We start from the raw sequence: 18,530 nt of genomic DNA on the forward strand, positions 1-18,530 counted from the left end.
GAGTCTAGACTAGAGCAAATTGGAACAATTGCCCAGGGCTCTGCTCTGCTGGGGAAACCCAGCAGCTGGGGCTGCTGCAGCAGATTTGTGGTTGCTGGCTAGGAAGGAAGAAGGAGAGGGTGGGAGTTACTATGATAGAACACAATGATCAAAAACAATTATCACAGCTTTGTATAGAGCATTATCTATCCCCAACTTTTGACCACCCCGTGAAGACACAGTAACCTCAGGGTCTAAGCACTGCAAATAAATGACCTTGCCCACCATATATGAACAACCTTATTCCCCAAATTAGTTCAACCTTTATCAAGGTTTATCTTCACAGTTGTAGTGAATGATTTAATATATGTCATAGTCAAAGGATCACTCTCTCATTCTATAGTGACGACAAGAATTGCATGGTGTCCTTATTTGAATTGCATTCTCAGGCCCCACCTCCATTCAATCGGTGAGGCCCACTGGGCTTCCTAGGTGGCTCAGTGATAAAGAATCTGCCTGCCAATGCAGGAGATGTGGGTTCGACCTCTGGGTCAGGAAGATCCCCTGCAAAAAAAAAAATAGCAACCCAATTCAGTATTCTTGCTTGGGAAATTTCATAGACAGAGGAGTCTGGCAGGCTACAGTCTATGGGGTCGAAAACATTACTTAGTGACTAAACAACAGCAGCATCAAGATACATTTGTACTTTTTAAAAAAGCACGCAAGCTAATTTAGTAAGTACTTAATTAGACCATAAAATCTACAAGGTAGGTGAGGACATGTCAGCTCATTTCCGCCTGGGACACTCACACCTAACACAATGTCTGGCATATCACAGTTACTCCACATACATTTGTTTAACTTTTTGAATTATAATTTATTGAATTTTAAAGGACTCTGCTAGGCCCTCAGTTACAAAGAAGATTTTATCAACCAGAATCCAGGAAGATAACACGAGGGATACTCAAAGAAAAATTTGAAAAGTATTTAATGAACAATCATTTAAAAGTCATGAGCAGAGTTTGCTGCTGCTGCTGCTAAATCACTTCAGTTGTGTCTGACTCTGTGTGACCCCATAGATGGCAGCCCACCAGGCTCCCCCATCCCTGGGATTCTCCAGGCGAGAACACTGGAGTGGGTTGCCATTTCCTTCTCCAATGCATGAAAGTGAAAAGTGAAAGTGAAGTTGCTCAGTCATGTCCGACTCTTAGCGTCCCCATGGACTGCAGCCCACCAGGCTCCTCCATCCATGGGATTTTCCAGGCAAGAGTACTGGAGTGGGGTGCCATTGCCTTCTCCGATGGGCAGAGTTTAAGGACCTAAAAAGAGATGATGAAACATCCAGGGCCTAAAACCCACTAGAAGCAGTAACACCTGGGCCTAAAATCACAAGCAGTCAGAGTGGGAGGGCTTTTTACCAGAACACTACGGGACTGTATCCATGGTACAGGGGTGCCAGGCAGGATAGAGTCGAAAGAATAATTGATTGTTCCCTGATTGTCTCTGCTCTCATTTCTTTGAGTTGATGATGTCATTGGTCAAATCCCTCCAGAATCCAGAAGGCAAGGAAGCCCAGGGGGACGGAGTGGTCTGTTTCTCATGGTATAAAGCACAGAAAAAGTGAAGCGTTGTTGCTTTCCAGAAGTGGATCATCTTCTGTCTTCCGAGCAGCATACAAGTTAGTTCTGATGAACAAAGTTTGGAGTTGAAATGATACTTCTCATTGGATCATTTGGCCATGTCTACATAGATATCTATAGACCAGGCCCTTCAAATTGTCTAGATACACCAAGGATGAATCAATTGTGTGAACACCAAGATGGAATGTTAACTAAATGGAAGTTTTCATTTACCAGATGGGGGCTTCCCTGGTGGCTCAGCTGGTAAAGAATCCACCTGCAATGTGAGAGACCTGGGTTTGATCCCTGAGTTGGGAAGATCTTCTGGAGAAGGGAAAGGCTACCCATTCCAATATTCTGGCCTGGAGAATTTCATGGACTGTATAGTCCATGGGGTTGCAAAGAGTTGGACACAACTGAGCGATTTTCACTCACTTTCACATACTCATAGACACGTGCACATGTACACACACATGCACACATGCTCACACATGCTCACACATGCACACATGCTCACATGCACACACACTCACATGCACACACACATGCACACATGCTCACACACACTTCCATGGGATTCATGTAACCATGTGAAACATGATCCCTGTGAGAACCTTGATGTTTGACTCTTTTACCCTGATTAAGTAACACATAAGTGTTTGATAATTTAATATCTGCAAAATTAATAGCTATTGGTAGATTTGATGTATATTAAAATGATTCAATATTTTTATGTTATAAAATAAAGAGAAAAAATACTGTTAATGCTTAAATAGTTATCTCTACCTCACTTTTATAGTTTTCCTAATATATACTTATAATTTCTAAAACTACAAATAATCTCTTCCCATCTAAAAAATTCTCAGCTTTCAAGTTCATTTTCTATACCCCCACATTTTAATGCCTAGGATTTAGTTAAAGACAATCTAATTCACTATTTTTAGAGCAACATAGAATTATGAATCCAAAGTTAACGATAATGAGGACAATATTTCAGAAGAGGACAAACGTCTTCTCTGATACAATGCCAAAAATATGCTGCCGAGATGAAGACCACCCTGAAGCTTCAGTTGGCACATAATACATCAGACCATATGTATTAAGGGAAAAAAGAACAGAAAGAAAGGAAGAAAAGGCCACATGGAGCATTTGAAACTTGCACTCCATAGTGTCTAAGTAAAATGTAAAGAGCCTGTTCCAACCTCCAAATTCAATTTAACAGATGTTTCTGAATACCTACGATCTGATGGTCTTCTGCCCTCAAGAATCTTACAGTTTAGGGGGTGGTTAGGTCAACAAACAGCATCATACCATTCACCACGATGCATTACTACCTGGAGAGAGAAGCAAGTCCAATGGAAGCTCACTTCCTGCATTGCTGATTGTCATTTGGAATTTGGGAAGGCTTCAAGCAAAAGGTAGGATCTGAGTCTGATCTTGGAAGAAGAGAAGGTGTTCAGCATGGAGAGCTAGAAGGAAAGGGTCCCTCAAATTCTTCTGGGTAGAAGGAGGCACTAAGGATAAAACAAGCATTTGAAATGTCAGATGGATCTGGGGAAGGGCTCAGTCAGTGGGTCAGGAGAGCATGGAAGAACGGAGTGAAGAATGAGGCCAGAAAAGGGTTTAGGACTGGGTTATGAGAACATGAATGCCCTCAGCCCCCCAGTGTTACTCCTTTGGCAGTTGGGAGTCCTGGGATTTTTGTCATGCGGAATAAAAAGTGCTGAAGGGAGGTGATCTGACTTGCTAGCTCTGTATAATAATGAACAGAGGGTGAGAGAGAAGGGGGAAAGGCTCCAAGGGATGTCTTGGGAGAGATAATGATGTTTTAATTTGGGAAGAGTCCATGTGGATGGAATAAAGGCAGTAAGAGGTACAAAAGCCTTTAGAAAGGGAACAATGGGAAGACTGGGTAACTGATTGGATGTGGGGCCTGTGGGGTGGTGGGTATTGCCAAAGATGTCAAATGTCTGAGGTTTCTGGTCAGGATGACTCATGCCTTTAACAGAGATAGGGTTTGTCTATTTCCTTCCTCCTTCCATGTTGTCTCTTGTTCATAGCCTCCTCTTCCTAAATTGTGATATTTGACATGTATCCTACCATTCAGATTCACAAGTTTGAATGTCCAGTGGAATATTTCCATCTGATATTTAGGCAAAATTTGGTGTTGGGCTTGTGTATATACAGCTTAGAATATTAACTGCACAAAATTGGATGAGTGAATGGGATGAAAAAGTGTTACAGCAGAAGATCTGAGAGCAGAAGTTAGAAATACGGAGAAAATTGGAAAACACCTAGTTTTCAGGGTCAGATAGTGGATCTGGGTTCATTCAGATGTAAACTTCTCTCTGATGTGAGAGAAGGGAAGTGAGTCCAGCTGTTTCCCGCACCGGGTGGGTTTGGATAGACAGTGCTGAGCTAGCCTATATTATTCTACTTTCAATCCAATGGATAGTATACAGTTGGACATTCATAAAAACTAATGAAAAAGCAAGAAATGTTATTATTATTCTCAGGCACCCAGACAGGGATTGTGTGTGTGTGTGTGTGTGTGTGTGTGTGTTCATGTGCATGTATGCATGCTGTGTATGTGTGTGTGTGTCCACACCTCAGAAATTTGTTTCCTCTTTTAATTAAATAAAGCCCATGTTTGTTGGCTTTTAGGGTGGGCTGCAAGGCCCATCTGTTTAACTAGGCAGTTGCCTGATATTGCAGGGGGAGGATTGGCAAGTGTAAGTGTGAATTTGAAAACCAGATATAGGCTATTTAAAGCTGAATTTATCTTTAATAAATTCACCCAGAGGTGTTCAGAAATAGGTAGTTTGGAAAATGATCATAATTTGCGCATAAGAGGGTTTTTTTTGTTTTTTGTTTTTTAAAGGTTGAGTGGTGTGTGATTGCAAGAAGAAAGGGACTCAGGGAAGTTCACCTTTGATACACACATTGTTGCTTCAGTCTCAGTCTGAAGGAAGGCCGCCTGTTTCCATAATTGCTTCTGATATGCTGGGAGGCAAAATGGTCTTCCATTTCCCATGATATAGTACGGACTTGAGAGCAAATAATACATAAATATTTTCTTGATAGTATGTGGTAAAGCAGTTGGCATTTAGGACCAAGGGTTGTCAATCTTTGAGGTTTCTGAAAGGAATTGCAATTTATGACGTGTTAGAGTAAACAGTTGGATTACATTTCTGAAATACGTGTTCCATCAGGTAAAATCATTGTGATTACAGGCACGGGGACTGTAAGTAAGTTATGTGCTAAAAGGTTGAAAATGTAAGACAAGTATGTTTGTGCTTAACTACTAATCCCTGTTTGCATCTCTGATGAATAAACTACAAGAAAAGGTGGGAAAGGAATGTTTAAAATAAAAAAGTGTATTATGTGATTTTGGTAAATAAATAAGCATTAATACAACTCAAGGAATTGTTTCATCAGTGGTCCAGCCTTGAGAGAAAATTCCAGAATTCAAAGAATTAAGGAAGATCATAAAAAAGTTATTTTAGTTGGAAGTTATTCCTTTTGTTTGCTTTTTAAAATTTCTCTTAATTTCTTCTTTATTTTCTGGTGCACCCTTCAAAAAGCAAGGTTGTCATTTTAACATCCAGGCTCCATCGTTTAGAAATGCATTGCATATAAAAGTAAAAGAAGAGAATGGTTTTAAGAGCTTTGCATATGTTTGACAGCAGAAGATAATAAATGTAAATAAATCTTTAATATTTCCTTTAATTCAGTTTGTGCCATGCAAATGCCAGGACTATAAAAACAAATCAACAAACATTTGAAGGAAAACAATATACATAACTTATTTTATATATTAAAAACAACTGTCAAACAATTATGACCTCATGTATTAGCTGGTTGTTTTGAAATATTCCTACTAGAATTAAAAAATGCTAATGCTTCGAGGGCCTTTGAGCTTAAACATATTGTGTCAATCAAGAGCATATGTAATATATCTAAACCATGAGGTAAAAATTTTCTTCATAAATTATTTCATAAATAAATAAGTAATTTGCTTGAAAAAGTTTACAAAAAATATTTGTGCTTTTATTAAGTTCTCTACAGATCTTTTGTGGTTAATATAAATGGATTGATACAGATAGCATTTTGATTTGCTGTATATTCCAACTCGAAATACTAAAAAGAACATGAAGAGATTCTTCATTTCTCAGGCAAACCAGCAAAATTGAGTCCGTGAAACTTCATTCATTACATTTTTAAGTGACCATGAATTTGTTGGCTTAGTACCTGAAGTGTAACTTTATCCTTTCAATTAAAGGACATAATTCACCCTCAGACCTTCGGCTTTAACTTTTTATATAATATATAATTTGGGGTACACTTAATGGTCAAATATTTTATTATTACAGGTGGAAAAACACCAGCCATCTTAAGGGTTTTGTGCTTGCAAAAGCATGTAATTTTATTTTATTTTTTAACCAATTTAATCAATGATTGTTTCATATGAGTAAATTTACACTCTTGACGATTGCCTTAGATTTGAGGGTGACAGAGAGGAAGATCACGTCCCCTTTTAAAATACCATTTAAATCTTGGGGAGCAGAAGGAGATTAGGAACTAATACTTGTGATGGATTGTACTATTTAACTTTGCTGGTAGGATGCTATAGCCTCAGCTTTTTATCAGTTCCAAACAAGCCTCAGCAGTTTTAGGTGGTATTAACCCTTTAAATACAAATGGTTTTACTATTTAGATACATATTTCAAAATTTATTCTATCTAATATTTTTAGTTAGTCACGGCTAAAGAATGTTTCACTCAGATCCTTTTTTTTTCCCCTGAATAAAAATGCTTCTCACTGTGCCAGTGCATATTTCCATAAAAGTTGGTAAGCTAATTTATGGCTTAAAAAAGAAAATAAAATTCTATATTTAATATATGAATATTTTTTACAGTGGAAATTGGTGGTGGACAGTATTAAATGACTCTAGTGTGGAAATATGCAGGTGGTCATTAGTAGGTGACTATGAGATTTACTGAAGAGTTTGATATGAATTTTCCTTGCAAGCAAGACCATATATAAATCTAACTCTTTTTCCAAATCCGTTTAAATTGATGATAACATATGAACAACTCCATGCATACGAGATTCATTGTCTTCTCACTACTCTAGGGATACACTGTTTACTTCATTGTAGAACTGTGTTTTGACTCTTTTACCTGACTAGTTTCTACTGCAAAAGTGCTGTTGTTTATCTACTCATAGAGTGTATGGGACACAATTGTGGAACAAAAGTGTTACAAAATGGATTCATGTTATCTGTCTGACTAGCTGTATTAAGCAGAAATGAAGACCTTACAGAAAAAGTTCTAAAGAGCACATACTTTTAAAAAATGATTGGTTTTTTCACTTCTGATAATAATATGTTTTGAAAATATGCTCATCTTTTCTCTGAGAAGATGCGAGAATCATTTAGTGAAAAATATTTTGGAGGAAATTACTTCATCTTCAACTCACAGATTCATGAGCCATACCTCTCTAAAACTCTAATTTTAATCATTTTGTAGTTTGGAGAAGGAAAGATGTTTTTTCTTGTAGCACAAAATTAGCTTAAACTGACTTTTACTAGAGGAAAAACACGCCAAAGTCACCCCACTGAAGAAAATGAAGTTCAAATGGCTAAGAAATGTTTCTTTAGTTTTTAGCACCTACTATACTTCAAATTCTGTCTTGGTCTTCTGTTACGCATTGTTGATCTTTAGAAGTTCACGAAAAGATAAAAAGAAAAAAACAACCCCTCTCTCGATTCAGTAACTTCATATTGAGAGAATTTTATTTAACAATGAGAGTATCTGAAGATGTGAATTGGTAAAAAGAATGTCATGCTTAATTCGGAATCCCTTATCTACTACTAAACCCCCAAAGAGTAGCAGGTATTAATCTTGCTGCATTTGAATAATGTCCCCATTTTATCTATTTTGTCGTACCCCCTTTAAGCACCCATTGAGCTTGCTAGCTTCTCTCCAGCTCAGAAAACCATAGCAACCTCAGCCCGCACTTCTCCAACTCAGGATAGAGTTCAAGTTGTTCCCCTCCAAGCCCTCTGGCCATCATATGCAGGGCAAGCCCTGACCACCGACTAGGTGTCCTAAGACTTGCACGTCCTAGGAAAAGGGCGGGGGAGGGGCCACACACACACACACACACACACACACACACACGCGCGCGATCCTCCGCTGTTTAATTGGGAGCGAGAAGGGAAAGTAGCAACCGAAAAGGTAAACACTTTTAGAGTTCTTTTGATTGTTCAGGAGAGCATCTTCGAGTGTTTGGGGACCATTGGTTGGGCTGACCTGCACCGGCCCCCACCTGTCCCCCCCTCCTCCCGCCACTCCCCAAGGTAGGTCCTTGTCTTTATCGCATTATCCCTAAAGCTTGCGGATTTTTCCTCCTTTTCCAGCCCGCACGTTCCCACATGGGGGGTGGGGGAGGAGGAGCGGGGAGAGGCGGGGCGGGAAGGTAGCTGGGTCCCTGCACCGCGCAGCTCTCATTCGCCGCGCTGCGACTCGGGCGAAGTTCTCGCGCAGCCGGCTGGTCGCGGCCGGGGCCGGTCCGGGCGGGCGGGCGGCGGCGGCGGGTGCTCGGAGCCGGGCGGGGCGGCGGCGGCGGCGGCGGCGGCGCGGGGACGCGCGCTGTCTCTTTAAGGGAGCTTGGTCTGGGGTGGCGCTTTCCTCCGCGAAGGCTCCTTTGATATTAATAGTGTTGGTGTCTTGAAACTGACGTAATGCGCGGAGACTGAGGTCCTGACAAGCGATAACATTTCTGATAAAGACCCGATCTCACTGCAATCTCAAGCGTCCTCTTTTTTGGTGCTGCTCCTTTCTCCAGACCTCGCGTCCTCTCCATCGCTCTCTCGCCTATTTTTTTTTTTTTTTTAAACAAAAAACAACACCCCCCCCTCCCCTCTCCCACCCGGCACCGGGCACATCCTTGCTCTATTTCCTTTCTCTTTCTCTCTCTCTCTTTCTTTTTTTTATAAGGGGGGGGGGGGGAAGGAAGGGAAAGGGGGGGAGGCAGGAAAGACCTTTTCTTCCCCCCCCTCCAATAATCCAAGATCAACTCTGCAAACAACGAAGACGGTTCATGGCTCTGGCCGCCGCGCCACCATCTTTCGGGCTGCCGAGGGTGTTCTTGACGATTAATCAACAGGTAAGGAGGGGAGGCCCGGGCGGGCCGCGGGGCCGGGGGCCGCGGGGGGCTCGGGGGGCGCTGGAGCCCCTCTGCCAGGCCCGCGGAGCCGCGACGCGAGTGCTGCGCCCGCGCGTGTGTGCGCAAAATGTGGGCGATCGCGAGCGGGGAGCCCTGGGAATTAAAAGTGACTTTCTTTGAAAAAAAAAAAAAAAAAAAAGCAGAGGGAGAGTGTGCAGAAAGCCAAGCTCAGGCTTCTCGGGTTTCACATGCATTTTCTTTCTTCCCTTTTTGCGCGTGTGATTTCTTTCTTTCTTTCTTTCTTTCTTCCCTTCTGCTCTCCACCCCCCCCCCCCCCCCCCCCCCCCCTTTTAGTGGGTCTGAGGCATCTGAGTCTTAGAAACGACAGACTTCAAACTGCAGTAGCCCTTGGAGTCAGGAGGGTCAAGTTCAGCCGCCGGGGAGGAGGAAAAACAAATCCCCATTTGCCAAAAAAAGAAGTTTCAGGCCGGTGCCCCCTCCCCCTCGCAGCCCCACTCCCCCCTCGCTGTCTCTTTCTGGCTGATTTTAATTCTCTCCTACCGGGCGCAGCGGAGGAGCTGGGGGTGGTTGGACCCGAGGGGCCGCCGCCACCGCAAGTTTTCTGGGGCTACTGACAAGCGGGGAGCAGGTTAGGCACCGGCATGCAGAGTAGTAAGTTGGGCGAACTCGGGAGGGTCGGAAGGGTCTCAGAGAGGGGCCTTCGTGTGGTCCCCCAAAGTGGGAAAACAGCCCAGGACTGGCGTTGGCTTTGAAGAGTTTGCAAAGCCAGGCTTCAAACTTTTTTCCCCTTAAAGGCCCAGCTGGGCTGGAGGTGGAGGGTGTCGCATCCCTCGGTGCCCCCGCCCCTGCGCGGCTCAGGGCAGCCGGGCCGAGGGGTCTGTGCCCTGTCCGTGCCATGTGGCAGGCCTCGCCGCCGGGGCGCTTCCGTAGGGGCCGAGGAAGGGGCAGACTTCCTCTGCGGTGCGGATGATGCGCCCTGGGTCGCGGGTCAGCGGACACTGGCCGGTGATGAAATGCCTGACAGCGGTGGGACATCCAGGCAGCCGGGCGCTTCGCCTTCTGTCCAGTTCCTGTTTGGGTTCTAGAGAGACGCATCTTTGAAAGGCCAAGGCAAACACCGCTGTCCCTTCAAATAACTCCAAGGTTATGAGACCCCATGAATAATTTGAGGGTGAGGCGGCGGTGGGAGCCGTTTGAAGTGCAAAGCCGTTTTTGTGGCTGGGAAAGCTTTTTTTTTTTTTGTTAGTACCTGTGTGAGCTGGTGGTGTTTCCCCCTTTTCCCCAAGGAAGTCAGTTACTGTTTTATGGCCCCGAGACTCTAAAGCAATTTAAGTTAGAGGGCTAGAGGGACTGGTGGGTTTCAGAGGGAAATCTTGGACGTAATATTAGATGTTAGGTCTCGCTTTACTTCCTTATATCTTTTTAGGCCTCAGAATTGAGACTTTGAAAGTTTTTTGAGTGAGAGCGATGAAGCTTAATGATGAATCAAAATTATAGTAGCGTATTCATCCTTATCCTATTTTGGAAAATCACGGCTAGAGTTTTAAGTGAGGTAAGTGAAGTGAGAAGCTTAGCGGAGACGTTCAAATCGCAGACCAGTTAGGCCAATTCATTGAACTTTTGGAGATTCATTGAACTTTTGGAGATTCATTGAACTTGCGTAAACGCACCAGGTGAACAGGAAAGGGGCTGAGAGCGACAGTTAAGTACAAAGGGAAAATACAGATAGGGCCTGAGACAAAATTACCCAAAAATGCTTACTCTAGGCCTGGTCGTTGGCTGAAAATGTGATTGTCCAAAGCAAAAATAAACTAGGAAGCTTCCAACCACTTTTTCGAGTTTTCCAGCTCTTAGGTTAAAACCTATGGATCTTGGCTGGCATCATGTTACTTTTCCTGCTGGTTTTAGGAAAAGTTGATCATTTAGAAAAGCCTGCCAGAGTTAAAAATGCAAGGGGCAGCGAAGAAAAAGTCATGAGGGCGGCCAGTTCTTGACGTGGACAAAATGAGAATGAAAGTTCCTGAGCTCACTGTTGTCAAGTTTCTGACATGCTACTCATTTGCTTAGACCGCTTTCTCAGATATTCCACCGGTTAATATATAAAAGCTAACTAGCTCTAAAATGGTGTGGGCTTTTTTTCTTTCCCTTCGTATGCCAGGGTTGTGAATAAATACAGGGTTTGTATGGGAAGATGAAGCGTTTCCTGTAAGTTGTGATGCTGACAGGACAGTCTGGAAACGATACCAACGTTTGAAGGATTTTTTTTTTTTTTTTTACCTTTAAGTGAAAGTTTATTAATGACGTGCTTAATCTTAACAAGTCAAACATATGGGCCTTAGAGCTTCTCTGTCCTTAGATTTCATAACTTCCTTTTAAAGCTATACCCTTGAATGGAAACATCTCTAGATCGAGTTGTATACTGGGCCACCAACGTGCTAAAGTTTGATGACGATTTCTGGATGTTAGTAATGTGAAAATAAAACTCCTAAAGGGGAAAGAGAGTTTTAGTGCCAACATTCGGACTTGATTTCTCTAAATGTGAGGCATTCCTGGTCTTTATTAATACTCTCTTGGCAAAGTATTACTTACCATCGGCGAGCTGATGTTTATGGCTTCCTGATCTATCTGTTATATGTTAGTATATGTGTGTGCAGAATGCTTTTCCACACGTAGTAACGGAGTCGGACACTCTCCCAATAAATGGTGAAACATAGCAAGTTCCTCACAAAAAAGTTAGTCACTGTTTTGAATTTTAGACGCTGCCAGGGACTTTGCTGCTTTTTAGATTTGGTCCTTTGTCTCTTAAAGGTAACATTAAAGGAAGAAGAGTGTCATCGTGGCTGGGAAGTTTGGTTTGCTTTTAGAGCTCAGTGTTTTGAAGAGTAAGATTTTAAAGGATTTTATAACATCTTCTTCATACTTGCTTAAAAATAGGTTAGAATCCATATGAGAGTGCTAGTCATAAGTGAGTTACACATGGTCCTACCGTATTTTCAGTATTATTTTTACTTTTCTTTTAAGTCACGTACCACTCCTGAGTTTACTCTCATTTCCACAGGGTAGGTCTCGCTACACACAAGGAAATCTTCATTCATAAGGAGAACCTTCAAAGCAGGGAGGTGAATGCATCTGTGGAAAAGCTGCTTTTTAAGATTCTAGTATTTCAGGGATGTTTCTATTATTGTTATTTTTGGTGTGTGTGTGTGTGTGTGTATATCTTGTGGAGAGAGCTAGCCAGGGAGAAGAAATGCAGAAGAAATAGAATTTGCAATTAATGATCTGTACATTTGTGGTAAGTTTTAATACACTCTTGTCTTACCTTCTTTTTTGAAGTTAAATAAACATTACTGAAAGTTTCAGAGGGCTTGCAGCAGATTGTGTTTGAGCTGAAACTTTATTTTGAATTTGAAATTAACACAGATATAGATAAACCAGCCTTTAAATGTTTCTTACAATACATGTGTGTAAGACTTTTTCCTCTTCAGTATCCCTTTGATAACAATAATATAACGGCACTGTGCTACTGTGTGTACCAGACTTTAATAAAGTTAGGGGCAGGTGTTTATAATTGATTTAAAGGGGAAATTATTATTTTTGCAATAAGTGATGCACTGAACATGACTGGTGCACATTAAAACGTATTCTCATTAAGATAGTCTCTGTGTGTAAAATGCAGCTATTCATTCAACAGGCTGACAACTTTCCACTTGGTATTTGCCTTTGCTTAATTTAGTTTCCGCAGGACAGTCAGTGTGGTAGTTTGCATCTGTTTTTGGCAGGCACAGAAAACTATAAACTCAGACAGTCCTGTCCCAAATATTGCAGCTCACAAGTTACAATCAATTTGATAAAACCAGGCAGGTTTTATGGACTTGCTTTTCTGTTGTTCATCCTTGGTCAAGCTTCCAGGTAACAGAGGTTTCTTTCTCTTCCCCTGTTTCGCTGGTTTTCAGTACTAATAGCCTTGATAACTAATTCTGAGTCTTGTTTACTCATTTAGCTTCCTTATTTATTGCTGATTGAAATTTGGGGAAATTAATGACGGCATGTCTAGACTTGGTTTTACTTTGTCTATCTACGTGATAACTGCGTTCATCTTTTGGTCCCACCATAGAGAAAGAACTGAATTTTTTGTTACTAGGCTAGTTATGATTTATGGAATGGGAAGGTCCCCCTTAGATAAAATATGAAGGAACTCTTACAGCCTGTATCAGGTAGAAATTTAGTCTGATTCTCTCATCACAGATAGAGAATACTAATGCACTTTACAATTTTTATGTTAAAAAAATTGAGACTTTTTTATAATTATCAAAATTATTTATCTCCTAAAAGCTTTAACCAGTAGGTAAAGGAAATATTTTAAAATACCAAGTGGTGTTTTATACACTGTTCAGTAGCAAAGAGTTTTGCGGAGGGAATAACCACTTTTAAAAATTTATCCTCGGGTGTTAGTAGGTCTTACGCTATTTATCTGTATAGGATGTTCTATCACTTACATATGACCTTTATAAATAATGTCTTTAATGTTGCTATTATGGTCACCTTTAGAGTAGTCCCATCACTCAGTGGCTCTTAGATTCCTGAGAACTGAATTCGTTGGCTTTTGATTTGGTTCTCTGATGGGTATAATAATGTACAACTTGGTTTAGGTTAGAAAGAGAGCATTGGGTTTAAGGAAACCCCTTTGCTGAATTTGCAGAAGGATCTGTGGATGAAAATGATTTGAATTGTTAAGAGTTAGTTAGATGAATAAGCCTAGATGGTCACTGCAGCTGCAGTAGCTGTTATAAGAGCAATGTCTACTTTTTATCGTTAAACTTTTTTTTTTCCCCTAAGAGCACAAATCCAGGTAGCAAAAATGAAGATAAAATTATCTATGCCCTTCACATTTGAAGCATCAGTGGAAATCATTTTCTGACTCAAAGCTCTGATTGAAATACAAGTAGCATCGAAATATCCCAAAGAAAGACATGAAAGATAACGCTTTCCATTGCTAAGTACATTTCATTAAAAATGAGAAAGAAAACTTTTAATTTTTAAAATGTTTCTAGCTCTTTAAAAACCTGCAGTAAATACTTTACAAGTGGCTAGACACCTTCCCTGGTGGTTTAGTTTATACAAGCAGGAAACTTTCTCTCCTACTCTTTCTCTCTCTCTTTCTTGTTTTCTTTAAACCAACTGACGTAATGCCAAACTTTGCTTTAAAAGAACAGACAGAAGTAATTGGTAGCTTTTAACTTTTAATAATGTTCTGGATTGGTTTTAGTGGCCAAAATGCCATTTAAAAAAAAAAAAAAAGTTCAAGTAAGAACGGGCTTGTGGCCTGAGGAAGAAAGGCTCTGTTGATGCAGTTATTTTTATTCTGTTTTTCAATCTGTTATTAAAAATCTTTCCTGCTGAGCCCTGTTGGATTTCTCCAATTGCTCTCTGTGATGGATGGTGCATTTCAGGTTACCGTAACTTAAACAGTTTTTGGGTTTGGGGGAGAGTGGGTATTTGTATTGCGTTATTTCTTATTGGGGGGGAGTAAAACATTTGTTTTTGTTTCATTTGCGATGAATTAATTAAGATTATCAATGGCGACAGGTCAATGAATATGTTTATGTAAAGAATGCTACACCTGTTAGCAAGAGTCTGTAATGTGGAAGTTTCATTCTGACATTAATCATTTTTATGTGCAGTGGAAGGAAAATAGGTGAAACTTTACAAAAATATATTTTTAGATTGAAAGCGTTAATTTTAAGGGTCAGTTTGTGTGGGTGGCTCTTTTTTTTTCCTCACAATTTTAGGGGATAATTTTTAACCCTGTTATCACACAGTGTTTTTAGTTTCTTTTCTTTTTTTTTCTTATAAAATAGTCATTTTCTCTCTTCCTGGTTTGTACAGGCAGACAGAACTTTCTAGTTTAGAGCTATCTTGGTGATGTTGGTTGACATAAGGGCAACTTCAGAAGCTAGCAAGTAGGAGAATCTTTTCAGAGGGCAAAAAGATTTGTACCAGTTTTTCCTTCCTTGGAGAGACACTGCACCCAGAAATGGGGCCCTCCGCCCTATTTGGGGGGCCAGAAGTATCAAAATTTCTGATAGGGATTGTTCGTAAGGTTCAGATCTTAATGGTTACGTGTCTTGGTTTAAATCTTACAGTTACCTGTCTTGGACTTTGCTTTTAACCCTAAATTTGTGCTGAGGTTCTGTTTTCCCCCTTTTACACAGAATGTGTTTTAAAAATAATGCATACTGAAAATTAGGTATCTCGCAGATACCTTAAAATGTCTTTTAAGGTATTTGTAATTACCATTAAAAGCATTCTGTATATTCAGGGAAGTTAAAAGAATTCCCTGCATGAAAATTTGACAGTTTTGATTTACCTTAACGTTTTTCTCAGTTTTTCTTATAACTATAGACTTCAGTTCAGATCAGAAACATTCTTTCTCTGCTAACCACTCCTTACCATAAGGATGTGTCAGGAAAAACCGTAGGAACTTAAACTAAAACTTGTTCACATCAGCAAAGCAAAAGTACCTTAACATGAATCTTGACTTGTTTTATTTTTTACAAAGTTTTCAAATATATCTCTGTCATTATGGTTTTGTTGATTGAATGTTGGTTTATTACTGCAAAACTGAGGTAACAGTAATAAAGTTTTGCAAGAAGGGGAAAAAAGGCAAAGGGAGGTATTTAGTGCTGCAGTCCTTTAATATCAGTAGTTTATTTACTGTTCAGTGCTGGGGAGGGGTTGGAGAGGCTTTGTGGAAGATGATACCAAAAAAAAAAAAAATACATCAATTGCGCATTTGATCCCCTCCCCTTAAGCTTTACTTAAACAATATGTTTCGGTTTTTGCCTCAAACCATTCCGCACCACTTCTCCAACAATCCACCACTATCTTCGTTCCTGAGCAATTAAGGATGACACTTTCTGTTATATAATGAACTGCAGTATTGTTTGAACAAAGGTAACATTTTAATTTGTGTAATACTTTGGTTATTAGCAGTAGTATGTCTGTAATGTGAGAGGAAATCTAGCACTATGGATACTTGCAAATGCTTGAAGTATCAGGGTAAGTTTCAATTACTGCTGATATGTGCGCATGCTCTCGCAGGTATGTTTTATGTATGTAGTATATGTGCACGGGTAATACTAAAATACACCTTGATGGTGGAATCCACTTTGCTAAACAATTAACTCTATACTTTAAACCATGAATCTTTTAAGGCATGACCTACTTTTTAAAGTCTTGAAGTTTGAAATGAGTGGAGTTTAAATATATTAAAGCCATCATGATCACAGTACTTATACCTACACTAAATTTACTAAGGAATTTAAGAAATGACACACACAAAAAATGCTTATACAAAAATGCCATCTTTTGGTGTATTTTAAGAAATAGTTCTGCAGATAATTTTTTTTTTAAGTCCTTAATTTCTATCGAGAGGAGCAGTTAAGTGACAGTGCTGTTCGTTTTATGCAATAGCACTTTATAGTTTACAATTCTGTCATCTTAAAACGTTATGTAGAAATAATATGGAACATGTAAAGACTTCGTACTATGATCCAATGTGTTTTTCCCTAGGGTGATGGATTCCGTGCGTCACCCAAATGTGATGCTATTTGCCAGGCTTGTAATACTGGTTTTGAGGGTTGCTGTATGTCCTATTTCATCAAGCAACACAATACAACAACTTCAGTATCTAGGTAATGGACACAGTCAAAATAAGTTCTGTAAAATGTTCTAAATACTTTTAAGTAAGTCAGAAGTTGACTTATATATTCACTTTATTTAACACAAATAAACAAATGACTCAGACTATCAGCTATTTAAGGCTTCTGTAATAGTATTAGAGAGAAATATACAAGGGCCCATACTTTATTTTCTGTGATTTTTCCCCTTTATTTGATAGAAGCATGGTTCTCTTATTTGCATTTATAATTGCTTTATCTGTTAATTATTTGTATTCATGATAGTGAGTAGTGTAGAATTATAAAGAATAATAAACATTTGTATTACATGTTGTGTCCCGAGCTTTAAAAAAAGCATTACTATTTTATTATTAAATTGACTATTATAGTAACCAAGAATGAACCAGTATAGGACGATAGATACACCACAAATGCTATTTAGACATTAAGTATATTTTTGCTGTAGAAAAAAAGAAACGAAAAAGATTTTTGTTTCAGAGTTTTTTTTCTCTTGAATTTGGATAGAATTTATGAAAATTACAAATCAGCAAACATTTTTACTATAATGTATGTTTCTTGAGTAGATTCTACAGTATGGTTTTGAGTGAATCTTGTGAATCACTAGTTCTGTTTCTCTGTATAGAAGCATGTATTATATCTGAGATCAGATACATCTATAAATAGTGTAAATATAGACGGCAGAAGTTAGTTTGTGGAATCTAATTTCTCTATTACATGATACACTTCATGTGCAAAGGGACCAAGCATTACTAATCTACTTCAGCTTTTTTTTTCTCTAAGCTATGCACAAGGGCAGGCTATGATTTTGTGACTTCACGTTAACTTCGTGCGAGCGTACATGTTCACGCACATGCACATAGCTATATTCTCACTCGTACAGAATGTTTTTGCATTACAGGCACCGAATGGAATTTTAACATATTACATATTTTTTGAAATGACTTTAGTCTTTGTAATATCCACTTTAATTACCTAATGCATCCCAACACCTATTTGAGGGTTTATTTAATTAAAATTTTGGTTCTGAACTGGGGGTAAGATTGGCAAGACAAATTAAAACAAACTTCTACATGTGACTTCTTTGTGATGTCAGTATTCACATATCCTTAGCTATGAAAGATGTAGAAATAAACATATTAGCCTGTTTTATCTCTCAATACTATAATACTAAGAATTTCTGAACATACAAAAGTTCCTAAAAGAGATTTTGGCATTTGTTTCTGCTTTACTTTGATACCATGAAATATTTTTGAAAAGAGAATCTAGGTCGTTTTAATTTTTTAAAATACCATTCAACTGATGGAAATTAGACTGGTGATATTTATATATACACACACACACATATATAATTTCTTATCAGGGCTCATGTTATTAAATGTTCTCTATACATTTAAGTCTGATTATTGAATGATTAAAAGTTCTTTACCAGTTATTTATAGATGTACCCTTGAGACTGTTTAAAACTGTGTATTTTTCTATATTTAGCTGCTAAAATTTTGTTAATTAAATTATAAATTGAAAAACAAATGATTATGTCTTATACTGTTTTTAACTTACTATTGGAAGTACAGTGTATTGTTTTTAAAAGATTATTGCAAATTTTACTCCTCAGTTTTGCAAACTTAGGTACACTTTAGAAGCTGACTTTAGGTATAAGTGGCCAGTGTAAGCAATTACACATTTAAGTAATTATGGGTTAATATGAAACCTCATTTTCTGTCATTTATAAGCAGATAATAAGGAGACGTTTCTCTTTTGCATTTAGAAAGAATTTGCTTTACATTCATTGGATGCAAGATGTAGTAAATTATATTAAGAAACTCGATGTCATCTAAACCTCAATCACAATAAACTGTTTACTTTACCCTCTGTCCCATCAGTGTTTATTCTACTTTGAAATGTCCTGTTCTTAAAGACAATTTATGTTGTTGAAAGAGTGCCCTCATTATTTACATTTAATTTTTTTTTGTACTTTGATAAGCTTTAAGTAAGAAAGCTGTCGCTCAAGATTTCAAACCAGTAGTAAAAATCATAAAGT

At 39.1% G+C, this 18,530-nt stretch overlaps 1 protein-coding gene across 4 annotated transcripts in view; it reads left to right on the forward strand.

The window, feature by feature from the left end:
* Positions 1 to 8,254: 8,254 nt before the first annotated feature.
* Positions 8,255 to 18,530, forward strand: part of TRPS1 (transcriptional repressor GATA binding 1) — a 279,750-nt gene continuing 269,474 nt past the window's right edge. For 2 of the 4 annotated variants that reach the window (XM_027561284.1, XM_027561286.1), the window contains exon 1: positions 8,255 to 8,771. Coding sequence is in view for 1 of the 4 variants with exons in the window: in XM_027561287.1 (XP_027417088.1) it covers positions 9,434 to 9,443 (10 nt within the window). In the remaining 3 variants the exon portion in view is untranslated. Of the gene's footprint in view, positions 8,772 to 9,296; positions 9,444 to 18,530 lie in introns of those variants that run through there. The other 2 variants (XM_027561288.1, XM_027561287.1) reach the window with 2 other exon arrangements.

The sequence above is a fragment of the Bos indicus x Bos taurus genome, chromosome 14 (assembly GCF_003369695.1).
Source record: "Bos indicus x Bos taurus breed Angus x Brahman F1 hybrid chromosome 14, Bos_hybrid_MaternalHap_v2.0, whole genome shotgun sequence".
Taxonomy (NCBI): domain Eukaryota; kingdom Metazoa; phylum Chordata; class Mammalia; order Artiodactyla; family Bovidae; genus Bos; species Bos indicus x Bos taurus.